At 49.2% G+C, this 19,729-nt stretch overlaps 2 protein-coding genes and 1 long non-coding RNA gene across 4 annotated transcripts in view; 2 read left to right on the top strand and 1 right to left on the bottom strand.

Annotated features, from left to right (window-relative positions):
* CFAP52 (cilia and flagella associated protein 52) overlaps positions 1 to 16,655 on the top strand; it is a 36,474-nt gene extending 19,819 nt beyond the window's left edge. The window contains exons 9-14 of the mRNA XM_059148480.1: positions 5,165 to 5,313; positions 8,000 to 8,145; positions 10,645 to 10,796; positions 12,033 to 12,135; positions 15,245 to 15,356; positions 16,205 to 16,655. Coding sequence (XP_059004463.1) covers positions 5,165 to 5,313; positions 8,000 to 8,145; positions 10,645 to 10,796; positions 12,033 to 12,135; positions 15,245 to 15,356; positions 16,205 to 16,380 — 838 coding nt within the window. The 3' untranslated portion in view covers positions 16,381 to 16,655. The remainder of the gene's footprint in view (positions 1 to 5,164; positions 5,314 to 7,999; positions 8,146 to 10,644; positions 10,797 to 12,032; positions 12,136 to 15,244; positions 15,357 to 16,204) is intronic.
* On the bottom strand, positions 13,914 to 16,398 carry LOC131816103 (uncharacterized). Its single transcript, XR_009347945.1, has 2 exons — positions 16,261 to 16,398; positions 13,914 to 15,011 (listed from the first exon to the last, which is right to left on the bottom strand). It is a non-coding gene; the product is annotated as an uncharacterized LOC131816103 (long non-coding RNA).
* A 1,675-nt stretch (positions 16,656 to 18,330) lies between the features above and the next one.
* The window catches only part of USP43 (ubiquitin specific peptidase 43), a 52,032-nt gene continuing 50,633 nt past the window's right edge, over positions 18,331 to 19,729 (top strand). For both annotated transcript variants that reach the window (XM_059148478.1, XM_059148477.1), the window contains exon 1: positions 18,331 to 18,945. In XM_059148478.1, the coding sequence (XP_059004461.1) occupies positions 18,436 to 18,945 (510 nt within the window). In that variant the 5' untranslated portion in view covers positions 18,331 to 18,435. The remainder of the gene's footprint in view (positions 18,946 to 19,729) is intronic.

The raw sequence follows: 19,729 nt of genomic DNA, 5'->3' as shown, positions 1-19,729 counted from the left end.
ATGCCCAGCATGGAGCCCAGTGTGGGGCTGGAACTCACAACCCTGAGGTCAAGACCTGAGCTGAGATTAAGAGTTGGATGCTTAACCGACTGCACTACCTAGGCACCCCGACAATTAGGTTCTTTTAAATGTTTCTAATGGTGAAAATGGCCAGTGCTTCCCACCAGGGGGATCCTTTTTGGAAACTGTTTGGTTCTTTTCTTTCCATCTTAACTTTTTTCCTCTCTTTCTAAGGAGTTCGGTAGAATCAATCTGTAAAATTATTTGGCCTTGGGGCCTTTTATAAGAGAAGATTTTTAATTATCTTTTCAAATCCTTATAGTTATTGACCTATTCAGGATTTGTAACTCCTCTTTTTCCCCCTCCTCCTTTTTCTTTTTCTTGAAAACCAGCTTTATGGAAATAGAATTTACATACCATAAAGTTTACCCACGGAGTGTGTGCGACTCAGTGTGTGTCTTTTTGCATATTTACAGAGCTGTGTGACCAACACCATAATCTAACTCTAGAAGATTTCATCATCCCAATAAAAAACCTATTAAGAGGCACTAACCATTCCCGCTTTGCGCTCTCCTCCTCTCTCCCCGCCAAGCTGTGGAGAAAACTGAGCTGAGAGGAAGAAGGCACGGTACATGAGCATCATGTACAAGACTGTCTTTTTCCTTTCCTTGTGGATTCGACTGTATTAATGTGTATAGTTTTCAGTTGCCAAGGCATTGATCTGCAGGGAAGAAGTGTGTATGGACCAAGGCAGCCTCTGTGATAGTCTGTGGGCCGGTTTGTCAATTGCATGAGCCAATGTACATTTCAGAGACAATCGCTCGCTGTAGCAAAAGATACCATGTCTCTTTCCAACCTATAGGTATTGTTTAGTTTAAAGTAAGTCTCCGTCTTTTCATAGAATTTAGTCAATTCGTACTTACATCTATCTAATAAGTTTATAGATTTTTTTAAAGATTATTTATTTGATAGAGAGACAGATCACAAGGAGGCAGAGAGGCAGGCAGAGAGAGAGGGAGGGAAGCAGGCTCTCTGCGATCCCACTTGGGGACTCGATCCCGGGACCCTGGGATCATGACCTGAGCTGAAGGCAGAGGGTTTAACCCACTGAGCCACCCTGGCACTCCTAGATTATTTTCTACTTAACATGTTACCTTTCTTGTGTGTTTTCTTTTTTTGTCTTTCATTGTGTTGCAATCGTCTTTTTTGGTCCTGCCTTCCCCTGCCCTACTTCACAGGACTTGTTAACTAGTCATTGTATTTTCATTCACTTAGTGATCAGCCTTGATTTTTTTTAATATGCACGTTTAAACATATTTTTCTGCCAAAGACTAGGGTTCACCAACATTTATATCATGTTTTCCAAAGAAGCAAGAGTCTCAAGGTATTTTATTTCCCTCTTTATCTTCCTCTCACCATCTCGCATGCTAACATTGTTTAGAATTTATAGAATTAAGTTTATGAATTGAATATAGAATTACATAGTTATTGTCTTTTGCAAATAATCACCTTTAGATTTTTATTTTTATTTTTTTACCTTTAAATTTTTAAAGATTTATATATTTCAGAGAGAGAGAGAGAATGAGAATAGGGGAAGGGGCAGAGATAGAGGGAGAGAATCTCAAGCAGTCTCCCTGCTGAGCACAGAGTCCAGTGTGGGGCTGGATCCCAGGACCCTGATATCATGACCTGGGCCATGATCAAGAATCAGCCACCCAACTGACTGAGCCACCCAGAGCTCCTAGTCCACTTACTCTTAATGTAAGTTGTGATATAGCGGTATCAAATCCTCCATTTTGTTATTTGTTTTCTTTTGTCTCATCTGTTCTTTGTTTTATTCTTTCCTACCACCTTTTGCTTTAATCAAAAACATTTGATTAGCCCTCCATTTTAGTTGCTCTGTTGGCTCTCTACCTCTATATCTTTCTTTCCATTGATTTCTTTAGTGGTTGCTCTGAGGATGACCATACGCATTTTTAACATGTCACAGCCTGCAGAGAGTTGACATCGAATGACTTCAGGTAAAATGCAATCTGGGAACTTTGCAACAGTGTATTTCTCTTCCCTTCATTCTTAGTGCTGTTGTTTTCATATATACCTATTAACGTTATAAACCCATGAATTAAAAATCATAATTTTTGTTTTAAATAGTCATAAACTTAAAGTCATGAATATATATGTTATAATTACTTATAATATATCATGAAGATATGTCTTCTAGTTCTTCGTTGCTATTACCTGTGACTTCATGGTATCATCGTTTCCTTTAATGCTCTGAATACATTTTAAATTAGTTGCTTTTAAGTCTTTGCTAATCCAACACCTCGATCTACTTGGAGTCCGTTTCTTTTGACTGCCTTTTTCCCAAAATCATATTTTCCTATTTCTTTGCATGTCTGCTTACTTTTTTGTTGAAATTTCAGCGTGATAGCTAATACACTGTAGTAATTCTGACTTATGTGGTGTTCTCTGAGGATTATTGGCCTGGACTCAAACCGCAGATTTTGTCTTTCTCCCAGAATGCAGCAGCTGACATTCTCATGGCTTCCCACTGCTCCTTTTTTTAATACTCGATACTCCTGTGGGCTTGCGGAATTTAGCATTCACTAAATGCAGAATTGAATCTCATCCTCTCTGTGGTTTCCTTGCTCCTAGGGATTACCCCCTAATTTCCAGGTGTTCTTGTGACCTCAGGCCCTGGCTTCTGATATTTTAAGCCTGTAAGGTCCAGCTCTCTGCCCCCCAAGCTGAACACAGTTGGTGAATGTATTCAGTTAAAAAGGCAAAAAAAACCCTCTCAGGTTGATCCCATGTAACTCTGTCTTCAAAAATAGACTGCTTAAAAAAAAAAAATCAATAGAATTTTTAAAAAAGAAAAGCAGAGTTCCTCTCTGGTCTCTGTTTCTCCTTCCTTTTGGGTTTTCTCCCATGCATGTAGAAGGGAGCTGTCAGATGGAAATTTGGGCAGTGTTTCTAATCTTTTTTTTTTTTTTTAAAAGATTTTATTTATTTATTTGGCAGGCAGAGAGGCAGGCAGAAGGAGAGGGGGGGAAGCAGACTCCCCGCTGAGCAGAGAGCCCGATGCGGGTTCAAACCCAGGACCCTGGGATCATGACCTGAGCTGAAGGCAGAGGCTTAACCCACTGAGCCACCCAGGCACCCCAAGTGTTTCTAATCTTAATTTAGATTTTACTCTGATGGATCTCTCACTGCCAGGATTTCCCCTTTGAATTTTCCAACCCTCAGCTCTGATCTCTGCACACCATCAGCCAGTAAGACTGTGGTTTTTCCACCACCTTCTTCTGTGGCCACCGGAGCTGGGAGAGTGGGGGACACCCTCAGATTAGCCAGTGATGCGGTCATGACCCATAACCCTTTCTGGCTGCATTTTTACAAGAGCAAACGCTTCTTGACTTCTGTGGACTTTTAAATGTTTTCGGCATCTTTGGGATTTTAGGTTCTTGCTGTCATTAAGGCCATCCAGTGTTTTTAACTGTTGCCTGTGGGAAGGTCTGTGTGACTGTGTCACTGCTCCAACATTACAAGAAGTACTCCTTCCTCGTGATTTTGGTATTTTGTGTTTCTCTCTAGGTTTGTCTCCTCGCAGATTCTATCTGGCTGATTTCTCTTTGTCCTCAACGTTTCTGGTCTATTTGATGATGACCTGTCCTGCTTCCCTGTATCTACCTCTGCATTGTCTACCTCTATCCCCATCTCTGTATCTGTCTCTTCGTTTCTGGGCTTTTCGAGGGGAGGCACGTAGGCCTACGGCGCCATCTTGATCCAGTCAGTTTGGATTTTTTTCTGGAACTTCACCTTTCAGATCCAAAACTAGGGAAAATATGCTCCATGAAAAGCTCAGGTCTGGACTAGATTCCTGATGAAGGAGCCTGTCTATCCAGGGTAAGGGAAGTTTGAGAAGTTCTCTAGGTGCCCTCATTCCACAGTATTTGCTTTTCATGAGGAGTCCACATGCCTCTTTAAGAATTCACTGTCCCCACAGAAGAGGCCCCTCCCATAGAAAACCTCTCTTATTTTAAATAACCGTTGTCTTCTAAGGTTGGCTTGATTTGATCAAATAGAAAGCGTATTGTCACCTCAGCCATCCCTTCCAGGATGCACTCTTTCTAAGGAACTAGTCCAGCATTAGAATTGTTTTTCTTTGAGCCCCAAATTAAATATAGGGAAAAGATCCACTTATTTTTGTATTCATTCCAAAGCAAGTAGGTTTTAAAACATGAGAGAGGGAACTCTCTTTTCCTAAATATGCTTTGGAGGAAATACAGACATTTCTTGAGAAGCACTTAAACCTAAAAGTTAACCTCCATAGAGACTCTAAAGCTATAAATTCATAGTTGTAAATCAGATGACTTTATTGTATCCCAGTAGTACTCCTTTTTCTTATTCAAACTGGAATAACCTGTAATTTTTGACGTAATAGTGTTTTACACTCTAATTACGAGTTGTCCTTTAAAAAAAGTGGGGGGCGCCAGGGTGACTCTGTCAGTTAAGTGTATGACTTTGGCTCAGATCATGATCCTGGGGTCCTGGGGTCAGGTCCTGCATCAGGCTTCATACTCAGCAGGGAGTCTGCCCCTCCCACCACTCATGCAAGCTCTTTCTCTCTCTCAAATAAATAAATAAAATCTTTTTTTTTTTTTTTTTTTAAAGAAAGGACAGGCCAATTACTCTGGCTTCACTTCCTTGTCCAGAATCTCATATTTTCTCACAACCAACCAAAGTACTGCTCTAGCTTATCCGCAGACACGAATTCTAGCCCCTGTGTCATTTTTCCCTTTGAAATTATATGATTACTCTATGGGACACGTGAGGTTTAGCTTCTCTTCATATCCATATTCCACAGCTGTGTTTTGACCCCAGGCTACCAGGCCATTTAAAAACTTTGACATTTTTCCTCTTGAGCAACTTTGTCCCAGTTCATCCTCCAGGCAAAGGGCTACAGACGATGGTCTACGGATGTCTATGGATGGTCTACTTGTGGGCATTGAATGCCATTTTACACAAGGGTTCTGTGAGCCCGTGGGGCCCGGAGATCCGGGTGCCCAGCGGGCATCCTTCCCCGGATCCTCGCTCGCTCCATCTGAGAGCCGAGCGTGTACCTTGTATGGCTGCTCTCTTCATTCTCGCGGTGGCTCCTTCGCAGTGGCACTGCCGAGCTGTTTGCCACCTGTGCCAAGAAGGACATCAGGGTGTGGCACACGCTGTCCAACCGGGAGCTGCTGCGCATCACCGTGCCCAACATGACCTGCCACGGCATCGATTTCATGCGGGACGGCAAGAGCATCATCTCGGGTAACGTTGACATTCTTGGGCGTTGGCGCGGGCTCCGGCTGTGGCTTTGGACCTTGCTCTCCTTCCTCGTGGGTCTCTTCGTGTGCACACCCCAGGGCAGCCTCCTGCTGCCCCCCACCTCGCTTCTGATCCCGCCTCCCTGTGGAGTCCCCTTCCAGCCTGGAGACTTTCTGAGCTCAGAATGAACAAAGACAATTCCGCTCCCCCCAACGTTGCTGCACAGAGTGTGTCACTTTCTCTCTGGAAGGAGAATTTATAGCAATTTGATTTATAGCAATTTGATTACCAGACGGATTTGGGGGGTTGGTGAGTACGGGGCGCCCGTGTTAGAAACCCTTCCATTGTTGGAGAGAGAAAAACCTGACTTCAACTATGTTATGCCCCAAAGGGAACCGCTTTTAACTCCATTGATCCTCTTGTGCCAAAATATTTTAACATAAATTACAGACTCCAGTATATTCCACCTCCAAATACTTCAGGGTATATCCCTAAAAACAATGTTTTCCTATGAAACTAAAATTTTATTTTTTTTTTTAAAGATTTCCACATATTCATTTAACAGAGAGATCACAAGTAGGCAGAGAGGCAGGCAGAGAGATGGGGGGAAGCAGGCTCCCTGCTCAGCAGAGAGCCTGATGTGGGGCTCGATCCCAGGACCCCGAGATCATGACCCGAGCCAGAGGCAGAGGCTTTAACCCACTGAGCCACCCAGGTGCCCCGAAACTATAATTTCTTAATATCATCTTATGTTCAACTCATACGCAAATTTGTCCAGTGGTGAAAAAGGAAATTCACTTGTTCACATCACTCAGGAAACAGTTAAGTGGATCTTTTTTCCCTTTTTAAGATTTTATTTATTTGAGAGAGCGTGCACACACAAGTATGGGTTGGGGGAGGGGCAGAGGCAGAGGGAGAAGCAGACGCCTTGCTGATCAGGGGGCCCAATGCGGGGCTTGATCCCAGGACCCCGGGATCACAACCTGAGCCAAAGGCAGATGCTTATGCCACTGAGCCACCCAGACCCTCAAGTGTATCTTTAAGTGCAGCCATTGAAATGGTGATGTCAGGAGCCCATATTGCCCCCTCTTTTCCTGGCTATGTTTCCTCCCCGTTGGCTTCTCCCTTGGGAGAACACACAGCAGACACAAGGAGCTCTTGGCTTCCAGCATTTGCCTCTGATGGCCCTCACATCAGGACATTTTCCATCATCTTCACCCTTGTCCTAGCCACCACCATCCCCTAGATTCTTCTAGTACCTTCTTACCAGGGCTCCCTGCCTCTGTTTTCACTCACCAGCCCTCTCCCCTAGTTTGTTCTCAACACAGAAGCTAGGGATCTCTTAAGGTATGAGTCCAATCATGCCTTTTCCAGGGTTCGTGACTCTAATTCCCTGCAGTTGCCCCAAAGTCCCTCCATGACCTTTCCCCTCCACACACACCTTCTTACCTCTGATTTTGTCTCTTACCACTCATCCCCTGTGGCCATGCTTGCTCTTTTGCTGTTCCTCAAGCACATGATACATGGGCCTTTGCTCTGGCTGCTCAGTCTGCCTGGATTCATCTGTCCCCAGGCAGCCCCATGTCCCACTTGGTTCACCCCCGCACTCCCTCAGATCTTTGATGAAATGCAGGATCTTCCATGAACATCTTCTTGAAAATTGTCCAAGTCAAGAGGTGACACTAAAGCCGATAAGAAAGAGCCAGCCCCCATGAAGACCTGGGGGAAGAGCATTCAAGGCAGAGGGAATAGCAGGGGCAAAGGTCCTGGGGTGGAAAATGGCTTGGTGTATTGTAGGAATAGAAAGATGCCAGTGTGTCTGGAGCTTAGTGAGTAGAGTTGGGGTAAAGGTTGAGGGAGAATGGTAGTAGATGAAGGTGAAGAGCTAGCTAGGGAGCAGAGAGTAGTTACCACGGAGAGTAGTCACCATGGGGGAAAAGGAGTTGGATTTTCTTCGTTAGTGAGAATGACTTTTGAATCTTGGTTTTTTTTTTACTTTTTTTTTTTTTTTTAGATTTTATTTATTTATTTGACAGACAGAGATCACAAGTAGGCAGGCAGAGAGGAGGAAGCAGGCTCCCTGCTGAGCAGAGAGCACGATGCGGGGCTCGATCCCAGGACCCTGGGATCATGACCTGAGCTGAAGGCAGGGGCTTTAACCCTCTGAGCCACCCAAGCGCCCCCCTTTTGAATCTTCTTGATTGAGGGGGTGACATGATTGTAGATGCACCCAGGCCCCCACATAGGTAATTGATTGAGGGAAGCAAGAGTCAGGCCAGAGAGGAAGCCGTTACGATCATCCAGGAGAGAGGTGCTTGTGGCTTGGATGAGTGTGGGCCCAGTCGAAGGATTGGAAAGTGGCTAGATTTGAGATGTTTTTTAACTGTAGAGTTGGGGCTCGCTGATGGGTTAGACTCGGGTTGGGTTTGGTGGGGCCGGGTAGATGGAATAGAGAGGAATCAGGGATGACTGTGAAGTTCTTGGACCTAGATGGTTGATGGCAACCTTTTTTGGAGAGTTAGGGGAAGGAGGGATAGGATTCCTGGCAGCTGTGGGGGGCTGGCCTCTCTCCTCCATCACCACCACGGCTTCCTGGTCCTGATACCTTTATGACTGAAGAGCGCCAGGGTCTGCCCAGAGAGTGGGAGCGTACTGATCCTACCTGCCTTTTGTTCCCCTTCTGTGCCAGCGTGGGACGACGGTCGAATCCGAGCCTTTGCCCCAGAGACAGGCCGGCTGATCTATGTCATTAACAACGCCCACAGGATCGGAGTGACAGCCATCGCTACTACCAGTGACTGTAAACGGGTCATCAGCGGCGGCGGGGAAGGGGAGGTACCATTCTTGAAGGTGGAATCTTTTTCTAGAAACCTCAGTTTAGAGCAACTACCTTATGGAAAGCCACTGGCTTGATTTTTTTTAAACTTTACCCGGAGTCAGGCAGGACCAACGTAAGATTTTGAAGAAACCCTAAAATACATCATAAAGTAATGTTCTAATAATGGAGACACACATCTAGGTATGTTTATTCATGAACGAACATGTAAGATACAGACACGAAAGCATTCTATATGGAATTGCGCTGTGATTCCAAGTTAGTGTTTTGCCAGAATTTTGGAATTGCTTGTTCTTTTTTTCCCTCCAAAGACTAGAGTTATATAGTTGTCTTCATCGTATCTTTTAAAGAAGATGTTATTTTTAGAGTGAATTCTTTCATCTACCCAGATGTTCGACTGTGATTTTAAAGTCGTTACACTTGACCTTCCCTTCGTCCTTTGGAGGAGCCTGAAACCTCTTCCGTTCACACGTTTTTCTCAGCCTCCCCCTCCCCACTCCCCAGCTTTCTCTGCCTCCACCCCCCATCCCAGCCTTCCCTTCTCCGGAAAGGACATTTTCTTTTCCTTTCTATTCCTCCTGCTGTTGGAGGAATAACTTAACAGGGAGAAAAAAGATCCAGCATCTCGATGTGGCCGCTAGCAGAGTTTGGACCCATGGCTGAGCATTTGGGCTCCAGACTCCTACTGCCGGGGCACAAAGTCCACTTCCGCCACTTCCCAGCTGTGTGACCGGGGGCACGTGCTTTAACCTCTCTGTGTCTCCCTTTCCTGTGCAAAAAGGGAAGATAACAACGGACACTCCCAGTTCACGAGATATTTTGCACTGCTTGGTACCAAGTCTTCAAAATCGGCTGAGCCGACGTGGCGAGTCACGTGACCGGTGTTCCAGAGACACGTCCAGCCCTGGACCCAGCCCTGCTCTCTGCCCACCGCCCCCTCAAGGGTTTGGACCCCTGCTTTCACTCTGCGGCCGCGCTGGTGCCGACCCCCGCAGCATCCTTGGTTGCTCCCTCACCCTTTCGGGGCGTCCACCTTGCTCACGCCCAAACATGGCTTGGACCAGATCATCTGCTTCTGGGGGATGACAACTGCGGGAGGAAATCCTATATTACGAATGCATTCATTGCCCTTGGCAATCTTTTCAGAACACCCCATCATCCCTTCCTCCCATTCCCCACGCAGCTGCTACAGACAGACCTTCCTTCCAAAAGGCATAATCTTCAAGGTCTTTGCTAAGTGCTGGAGACCAGGGGCTGCCGGTCAGCAGGTGTGCACGGGTATGAATTCAGCACTTCCCGAAATACTCAAGCACTTCCATTTTCATTGGTAAATGGCCTCGCCTGAGTTGCAAGGACCCCAGTACCACCATCTCATCCCCTTCCCCCCACAAACACACCTCAAACCCCCGCAATCTCACCGCGAAAGGGCTAGTAACGCCCAGAACATCCAAAGTTCCAGGCCTGGGGGCCCACACCATAGGAGTTAGAAAATTTTAGAAAATTTGAAAATCTTGCTGAAGGCTGGATGTACGCCTCTGCATATATAGTGGCTTAAACAAGATTAGAGAATTGTTATGGACACAGCTCATCGGGGATAATTTGGTGGTTCCTCCTCTTCCTACTAAGGAAATGGCTTAGAATGGTTTTCTTACTTTGTTTACGGCCGCTTTCCCCTTTTGGGTACAAATAAGTTAGTCTGTTATCACTTACCCTACTATTCTTGTATTCTTGTATTGTCTTCTGTTTCTCATGCTAGACAATCTCATCTTCTTTTCCACAAGTCTGACATACTCAGTGTAAGAAAGGGGAAGTGTCTGACCACATTATTATGTTTTCTGGTACAGTCATGACAGAACGTTTATCTTTTATACGACATACGATGACTTTCCTTTTATGCCCTTTTATTGCAGTGAAAGCATCCTACTGACTGTTTTGAAATTTCGTGGGTAGGACCCATGACCTATGATATGACTTTCACTTCAGGATAGCAGGCGGGTGTTGGGGGGGGGGGTGGTCGGAAAATATTTGCTGCAGAAAGTGGGTCTTGGCTTTGATGAGGCTGGGAACCTTCGATTGGAAATGATTAAAGCCCAGCAGCTGGTGTGATGCTTAAATACAGCTCTGGGTCCCCAAGAGCCTTCCCGATGGCCTCGGAAGCCCCAGAGCAACGCTCGGCAGAACTGAGCAGACACACTATTCCTCTTGGTTTCGCAGCAGGCATGTGGTACCCTTCTCAGCCTGAAAAGCGCACGTAGGTCTGGGATCGTTGGTAGCATTTTCCTGGCTCCACAGAAGAATTTTCTTGTTCTGCGGCTTAGCGTTCCCACCCTACTCGGCTGAGATGAGAACAGGGAGTTTAAAATAACAAGCACGGCGGAGCTGAAAAAGCTCCTAGATATACATATACATATGTGTGTGTGTGTGTGTGTGTGTATTTTTTGGTAATCCCTTCCAAAGCCGCCAGCTTGTGTTGAGAGCCTCTGCTTGGTGGCTTTCAGGTGAGGGTCTGGCAGATCAGCTGTCAGACCCAGAAGCTGGAGGAGGCCCTGAAGGAGCACAAATCCTCCGTGTCCTGCATCCGGGTGAAGAACAACAACGAGGAATGTGTCACGGCCAGCACGGACGGGACCTGCATCATCTGGGACCTCGTGTAGGTACCCGTCCATGATAGGGAGCGTCCTCTCATGCTGGAAGCTTGTCACAACCCCTGGACAGCGCCTGACTCCCAGCTAACTAGACCAAAGCACGTGAACTTTATTGTTGGTTTCATATAGCAATTTTTTTTTTTTTTTTTTTTTACTATAAGCACTTTAGCTGTGTGTTTTCATTTGGAATTACACCCTATTCCCCTAACCCTCTCCTTGCCCAGCCCCTCTCTACCGCTCCAAGGGTGACTTGCCTTTGTGCCTAACTGCATTAGAGAGACTCGAATAAGACCAGAGGCAGGAGAAAAGAGATCTACATCTAGAAAACGGATCTAGGTATTGCCAAAGAATACGGAGCATTCTAGATTGCAGGGAAGAGAATGGGAATTAAGGCAAGGGCAGAACACTTTTTATTCAATGCATTAAAAAAAAACCCAAACCAAAGAAAATCCTCCCCGGGCTGGTCCTGTGTGTCTCTCACTTTGACCTGCCTATGAAGCACCTAGAGATCTTGCCAATGTGTAGATTTTTACTGAATAGATCCAGAGGGCTGCCTGAGAGCCCGCATTCCAAGCCAGATCCTGAGAGATGCCCCTGGTTCAAAGACTGCACTTGTCGGAGGTCGTAGCCTCCCCTGGAACTCCCTTTTGGGATGACCACACGTGTCCAAGTGGTGTGGGGGGGTGGGGGGGAGGGAGAAGCCATCCGTACCAGTTTTTTAGCGTCCTATCTGCTGCAATGGTTTTTGGACTATGGTGCCCCTGGGAACGATCTGGGCTGCTGATGAAAAGCGCCCGAGTGTGGGCCTCATCCGAACCTGCTCTGGAATATCCCTTGGAGGCAAAGCTCGGGAATATCCCTTTTTAAGAAGCTGTCCCCCATACTTCACCACTTGGGTGGGAGGAATCTTTCCTTCAACTCGGTGGCCTCAAGAATTCGGTGGCATGCGAAGGCAGCAGGGTGACTCTGAATTCAGCCTCTCCTATTTCATGCTTCCTGGGACTCCAGAATTCCCCTGGGGTTCTGTGCTCTGTCTTTGGAAAAGGCACCCCCCCCCCACCCTGGGTCGTTGGGCTATCCCACAGGTGCCCTGGGAGGATCCCAAAGTGGAGGGTCAGGGTCGCTAGAAGTCTGTCTGGGTAAGCACACCAATGCAACCCAAACTTGTACCAGATCCCATCTGAGCAGTAAACACATCTTAGAGGGGAAGGGAAGTCACAGCTTCTGGGTCTCATTTTCAGACGTCTCCGGAGGAATCAGATGATCCTGGCGAATACTTTATTCCAGTGTGTTTGTTACCATCCCGAAGAGTTCCAGATCATCACCAGTGGAACCGACAGGAAGGTAAGCACTCCCTAGCAGGAGTCAGGATCCTTCCAGAAGAAGCTGCCATGTGCTGCGGCCGCAGGAGTGGCCTCTGGACTGGAGCCCCACACTGTCAGAGCCCAGTTTTGCTGATAGTAGCTGCTTAGAAGTACTGGTTTTCATGATTAGGGCATTTCTGAGGCTAGAACCCTGTTGCGCAGCCCGGAGGTCCCTTTGATGACTTTCAATCAAGTTCTTATCTTGTGTCCCTCCTACTTTATCAGCATCGTACTAAAATCTCGATAGCTGGAGAGTCCCTGTCCTTGGGTGAAGATTGGTCCCTCGTTGGGTGGGTGGGGGGAACCCTGCCTCTTGGAGCAAAGGAAAGGCTTCAGGAGAGAGGCACAAGGAAGAGCAAGGACGCTAGGGGGTCATCTACCCTCCTGGCCACATCAGATCAGCCCGGTGTCCGTCTCATTACCTGAGCAACCAATGAATGGATTTGGAGTCCTCTAACCCAGTCTTGGAGATCACTGAAGAAGAGCTTGTGCATTTGTCTTTTCACAAGTCACAGAAAAAGTTGAGTTCAAAGTATAAAAATATTGTAGGAAAAATACTAGAGGGACCTCTCTATGCTCCCCCAACACTAAAGATAGAATCCAGGGATGGGGGGGTGCTCTTAGAGGGCTCAGTTAAACGTCTGCCTTTGGCTCAGGTCATGATGTCAGCGTCCTGGGGTCGAGTCCCATATCGGGCTCCCTGCTCCCTCTCTTCCTGCTCCTTCTCCCTGCTCGTGCTTGTGCTCTCTCTCAAATAAATAAATAAAATCTTAAAAAAAAAAAAAAGAATCTAGGAATGGGGCTTTTCCCTGCTTAAGCTTCCCAGGTGACTGGGGACTACTGTCCAAAGATACTTTTTGTCATAAAACCCCCAGAAATGCCCCCAGGTGTGGGCCAGGGTTTGCCTGACACAGACAGCCTGTTTGGGGGGGGGGCCCAGAGTTCTGCCTCACTCTAGTGTCTGTAAGGTTGGCCTTGCTAGTTCCTTTGTGTCTTGCCCACCCAACCTGGCTTACGTCTGCCCACCCCCAAGCCCGTTTCACTTCCGGTTCCTCTGGGAACAGGGTTGGGGGCAGTGAGGGCGCAGAAAGGATATTAGGAAGCTCGCCGTGAAGTCACCGTAAGCGCTATTAGAACATGGTATATAAAGCTTCTAGATTTGTGTCCCGTTTCCCTTATGCCAGGGAATGGAATGGTCTTTGAGTTTATGAGACTTGAAACAGTCTCCTGCCCTCATCTGGCAATTGTCACCAGAATATTCAAAGCATAAATCATGAGTCAATGCAACGACCCGAAGGGCTGGGGACATGATGGCGTTCTTGCTGTCAGGATGCTGGTCAACCTTGCATTGTTACCGTAGGCGGGAGGGGACGGATGGGATGGGCACTTGGAAATGAACCCGTCCATGAACTGTGGGTTAACAGGAGGTCAAGACGACGTCAGATGGTGACACGGATAAAAGGAAGTAGAACAGGTTACACGATCCAGCTTTAGCTAGGATGATTGGCGAAGGTCTCCTCAAGGAGGTGACACTTGAGCTGAGAACTGAGTGGCAGAGGACCTCACCATGCTTAGCTCTCAGGGAAGACCATCGGCAGAGGATACGCCTGAGGGAAAGCCAAGACACTGTCAGGCTGCCCCGAAGAGGGTCACTATGACTTTGGCCAAGAGACCAGGCAGTCAGCTACCCGAGAAGCGAGGATTTGGGCATGCATCTTTATTCCCTTACGCTTTTCCTATGAAAACAACTCTTTGTGGTTTATTTTTATTTTTATTTTTTTATTTGTCAGAGAGAGTGAGCACAGGCAGACAGAATGGCAGGCAGAGGTAGAGGGAGAAGCGGGCTCCCTGCTGAGCAAGGAGTCCGATGTGGGACTCGATCCCAGGATGCTGGGATCATGACCTGAGCCGAAGGCAGCTGCTTAATCAACTGAGCCATCCAGGCATCCCGAAAACAACTCTTTGTTAAAGTGATCAAGCATCACTGGAAATTAATAAATTAGCTAAAAGAAAAAAATTGTTTTTAAAACAGCATTTCTAGCTCGATTCAGAGGAATATGGTTTCCCGACATAATGACCTGAACAGCACATGTCTAACACCATGAGATATGAAATGCCTGCCCAAGCTCACACTCGTGAGTCCTGGTCAAGTGCTTTGCTTGGAAAGAGATCTTCTCCGAGTGCCTGGGTGGCTCAGTTGGTTAAGCGTCTCCCTTCAGCTCCGCTCATGATCTCAGGGTCCTGGGATCGAGCGAGCCCCACGGGTGCTGCTCTCTCTCCCTCTGCCTCCCCATCCCTCTGCTTGTGCTCTCTCTCTGTCAAATAAGTAAATAAAATCTGGGGGGGGGGAAAAAAGAAAAGAACATTTTTTGAATAGGTTGTTCATTTACACGGTTCAAAGTTCAAGAAGTATAAAAGCAGTATATTGAGAGAAAAATCTCCCTCCCTCTAGCAACCCCCACTCTACCCCCCCCACCCCCGCCGCTCCCCATCCCTAACCTAGGAGGGGCCATATTATCAATTTGCCTCTAGACCTCACGCTGGCGGGGGGTGGTGGGGGTGGTTTCACTGCTTTAAGGCAGAACAGAACCTTGGAAATAGTGCGCGGTGGGGAAGAGCTCGCAGTCAGCGGTAGGGACCAGATCCTGCAGAACTCTCTGGGCCGGTCACTCCCCCAGCAGCTGGACGGGGGACACTTCCCTTCCACCAGGCCCTCCCCTGAGAGCTGAACCGGGAACGTGGACGCTGTGGCTGTTTCCTCCTTCGTTTACAGCTTGCCTCAGACTCCCGAGCGCTTCGTCTCACCCAAAGAGCTTTCTGTCACAATCCGGGCTCACTGGCACAGTCTCCTTCTCTCTAAATAGAACGAGAATGTAAAAACCAACGCCAAAAATACGAAAATGCCTTTCTCCACCCCCTGCCTGAGCCTATTTATAATTCCAGCCCATCTCTCCTCCCGGGGTGTATTTTTGCCACTTTCTATATAAAGTAGAACCATCTTCTGCTAGCGTGTGCGCGTGCGTGCGCGCGCGCGGGCGGATGCTTCCACGGGGCCGAACCATGCCCGACGCTGCTTTTCTGAATTCCAGATTGCTTACTGGGAAGTCTTTGATGGGTCGGTCATCAGAGAGTTGGAAGGTTCCTTGTCTGGGTCGGTCAATGGAATGGATATCACCCAGGAAGGAGTGCACTTCGTCACGGGTGAGTCCTGGGGTGGGAAAAGGCAGCCCCCAGCCCTGCTTATTTAAAAGGGAACCTAGAACCCCCCAGAAGGTGGGAGGCAACAGGAAGTGAGGACACAAGTGTCAACAGGCCCCCGTGGTGAAGAGTCAGGCCCCAGCATTACAGGCGGTGTGGCTGGAAAAGAAAGTGGCAGAAGTCACACTTCCGTGGGAGGAAACTTCTGTCCATAAGCCTTGGGGGCACACAGAAAAGCTAAGCCCTACATTGCTTCCCTTTTTTGGTGGTGGCAATCGATGCAGAAATGGGCCTTTAAATGGTCTGGGTTATCTGGCATGCCTTGCACCGTTATTTCCTCCAGAAGTCTTAAAAATCAGAATTTCCAGGAGGTGGGCATCGACCATACAACTCGCCTTCTGGAACATCATTGACCATCATTTCCTGCCAGACCCTGATTCTTCAGGACATTAACGGATAAATGCTCCGAATGAATTAAAGTTTCACAAACACATCTCCTTTCAACATGATAGAAAACTACGCAGGGTGTGACCCCAACCGCACATACAGGTGCTTACATAGACCTGTATACTTGTACCGAAAAGACCAGAAGGAGCGAAACCAAAGGCCCTCTCAGTGGTTATTTCTGGGCGGTGGGCTAAAAGGGGATATCACCTCTTTGTGTTTCTTTCCCCACAATTTACTACAACAGACCTAGGTTTTTATAACCAAGGAAAAGAGTTCCTATGCAGATTTTCTTCCTTTATCTGGGAACGTGGAGGACGTGTTGAAAATTAGCCACTTGCTTGGAATCAGGACTGTTCTTCCCTAACCTGGGGGAGAAATTACATACACCTGCTGGTCTTTTTCAGGTGGAAATGATCATCTGGTCAAAGTGTGGGATTATAATGAGGGTGAAGTGACTCACGTTGGGGTGGGACACAGCGGCAACATCACCGGCATCCGGATAAGTCCAGGAAATCAGTACATCATTAGCGTGAGTGCTGACGGAGCGATTTTGAGATGGAAGTGCCCGTTTTCCTCCTGAGGCCGCAGAGACTTCTGGGACTGCAGCACTGCCTACGGCTCTGTTGAAAGTTGACCTTAGATAACTCTTAACACTGGTTTGGGTTTCCTCACGTCCGTGATTCTGTTCTTGAGTCAAAATATTTTTATCGTGAAATTTCTCCTTTTCTTTGTAGGATGCATTTTTACCTTCTTAGATTGTATATTAAAATGGGAATGTGTTCAAGAATAAGTTGTCCAGACTGTAATTAAAAGGTTTTTTTTTAATTATTATGAATAAATTCCCAGTTGCTGGTTTCCTGTCTTAATCTCTGCTTTACGACAGTAAAACCCTCGGTCTTTCTGCATCATTTGTCCACACACAGCACTGCTGCTGTTCTCTAAAAATAAGGTCTGCTTACCTTCCTAACCAGCTTTTCATCCTTCAAGCTGCAATGGGGCAAGACTTGGTTTGAGTCCAGATCATGGGTAGGATATTAGGATTGCCTTTCTTCCTTCCAACTCTCTGAACCTCAGTTTGGCCTTTTGTGAAGCGAGAATACCGGCTTAAAATGTTATTTTGAGAATTAAGTGACATAATGAGTTAAAGCGTTGGCAGAACTCCTGATGGAGTAGAGTGAATTTTGGTACCTTCTCAAAGAAACCGTGCATTCTTGGGGATCCCGGGTTAACCATCAAAGGTGAAATTTCACAGATGCTTTTCTGGACGAGGGAAGGCAAGGGGTTGGCCTTTGTATACTGATCATCCAAACATTTTTTTTTCCCCCAGAGAGGAAAAATCATGGCATTTCAAGAAACACTTCAAGTCTCCAAATCACAGTACACTTTTTTTGTTGTAGGCCTGTTTTTTAAATTCTTTAACTAATGCTCCCCCCTCCCCCCGCTTTGTTTTGCATCAGGTCATCTACTGGGACCCTATTTGACACATCAAGGCAGATATTTTAATAAATGATCACCTATCAAATAAGTAACATTTCAGGGCGTTGATGTAATAATGCGTCCCGCTGATGTCTTTCTGAGCCAGAAAATGATGAGAAATTCGTCTGCAAGACTTTGCCTGATTAATTATAAACCTGACAGTTACAGGGTCAAGTGAGCAGAGGCCCCCAGGGTCACCCAGGAAACCAAGGGAGGGGCAAGGCCAAGCCAATTCCGATTGGGCACCAATTCAGCGAGGGGACCGCACAGGAGGCGCGCCTGAGGGCGGGAAAACTTCCTGGTAAGCAAACACCGAGGTTGGAAAGAGCCAGCCTGTGTGCTCGGCCGACCGCAAAGCCGGGTCGAGTTCCGGTTTCTTGGCCTCGGTACTGGCGCGAACCTCCTCGGGCCCGCTAGGACGCTGAAGTCTCGTTTGCAGGTTTTGGGGAAGCGACTCTGACCTGGTCTGCAGTGGAAAGAAGGAAATCACAACCATCCCGGATGATTCTTCCCGGGGCAACGCGCAGTCCTGGAAGGCCTCCCGGACCGGGACAGACGGGCTGGAGGCAGCGCCACCTGTGCGCGCACACCTGCTCCTGCAAGTGGGAGGACCCCGCGGTCACTCCCCGAGCCGGTCCCAGCTCCCGGTGCGCGCCTCTCGCTGCGCCGGAGGCTGCCCCTTGGGGAGTCTCCCTTTTCCCGTTCTTCATATTCACCTCCACGTAATTCCCAGAAACTCAGGCTATCCGGGGCTGGGCAATCCAGCAGGCGCTTTCCAATGTACCACCCCTCTACCGCTCCGCAGCTTGCAGGCTGGTGGGAGTGGGAGTGAAATTCGGGGCGTCGGTTGGTTAAGAGGTAAGGAAAGGTGGGGACCCAGAGCGGGCGAGTCCCGCGCCTCTGCTCGCTGGCGGCGCCGCGGGGCCGGGCCGGGAGGGGTGGGGGCTGGTGGCGCTGCCCTGGGCGGGCCCTGCGGCCGGATTCCCGCGCGGGGCGGGGCGGGGCGGCTCCGCCCCTGGCTCCGCCTCCGCCCGGTCCCGGCACACCTGGCCGGCAGGTAGTCCGCACCCGCCGCTTTTCCGGGGCCGTCAGGGTCGGTTAGCCGCGCGTCGGTCTCGCGGCCGGGGGTCTCGGCTCCGAGGGCGCGCGAGCGGGAGCCATGGACCCGGGCGTGGGAGCCGCGGCGGGAGAGGGGCCGCCCGCGCCCCGGCCCCGCCGCCGCCGCTCCCTGCGTCGCCTGTTCAGCCGCTTCCTGCTGGCGCTGGGCAGCCGCTCCCGCCCGGGGGCCTCGCCTCCTCGGCCCCGGCCCCAGCCGGGATCCCGCGAGGGCGACGGGGACGGCGAGGGGGGCTTCGCCTGCGCGCCGGGCCCCGCCCCGGCCGCGCGCGGGAGCTCAGGGGAGGATCGCCTGCCCGGCGCCCAGCCCCAGCCCCCCGCCGGCGACGGCGCGCGGCCCCCGGGCGCGCAGGGCTTGAAGAACCACGGCAACACCTGTTTCATGAACGCCGTGGTGCAGTGTCTCAGCAACACCGACCTGCTGGCCGAGTTCCTGGCGCTGGGGCGCTACCGGGCGGCGCCGGGCCGCGCCGAGGTCACCGAGCAGCTGGCGGCGCTGGTGCGCGCGCTCTGGACGCGCGAGTACACGCCCCAACTTTCCGCCGAGTTCAAGGTAGGCAGCGCTCCCGCCCCCGCCGCGATGGCCAAAGCGCGCGCCACGGCCGGAAAGGGTCTTCTGGGGGCCCTCATCCGAGGGCACCCAGCGCGGCAGCTCGGCTCGCCGCCTTTGTTCCGCGGTGATGTGTTGTGCTATCGCTTGCCGAAGTCTTCTCTGTGGATTTCTCCCAGGTGTTTTGGGGGTGGAGGGAGGAAGGGGGAGTCGATTTGGGTGTATTCAGCATTTTTGCATTCAACAAACATTTATTGAAGTTGAAGGCCTTTGGGTCCCGGTGGCGATCTAGCGCTGCGGGGCTCTTTCCAGTCTGGAGGGGTGTGGCGTGGCAAGCCTGATTCGAAAGGCCTCTGAGGAAGGAGGGGATGCTGGCGTTGAGAACTGAATGACAAGGACGCCGCCTGGTCAAGGGGCTAGGAGTGACCCAGATAGAGGGAACAGAGAGCCCCAGAGCCTCAGGCCTGGAGGCACGAAAAGAAAACTAGTGGCCTGGAGCGTCAGATTCTGCAAGGTCTTCGAGGCCGAGGCGCTGGTAAGGAGTTTGGGTTTTATTCTAAACCCAGTGGAAGATGAGATCATGTGGGCCGGGTACTGTGCTGAGTGCCCCGGGGAGAGTCAGTGAGCGTGCTCTGTTGGAGAAAGTGCACCTTAAATCGCCCACCATGCCTTAGTTTGGGGTTGCAATTCACTGGTGGCGGGATCACCGTCTACTTTACCCTACCCTGTAGGGTCCTGTGGCCCTGGAAGTTCTGTATGTCTCACGAACCCCCTCAGGGTTCAGCCG

The sequence above is a fragment of the Mustela lutreola genome, chromosome 15, assembly GCF_030435805.1.
Source record: "Mustela lutreola isolate mMusLut2 chromosome 15, mMusLut2.pri, whole genome shotgun sequence".
In the NCBI taxonomy this organism is placed as follows: domain Eukaryota; kingdom Metazoa; phylum Chordata; class Mammalia; order Carnivora; family Mustelidae; genus Mustela; species Mustela lutreola.
This window is presented reverse-complemented; position numbering and strand designations above follow the sequence as displayed.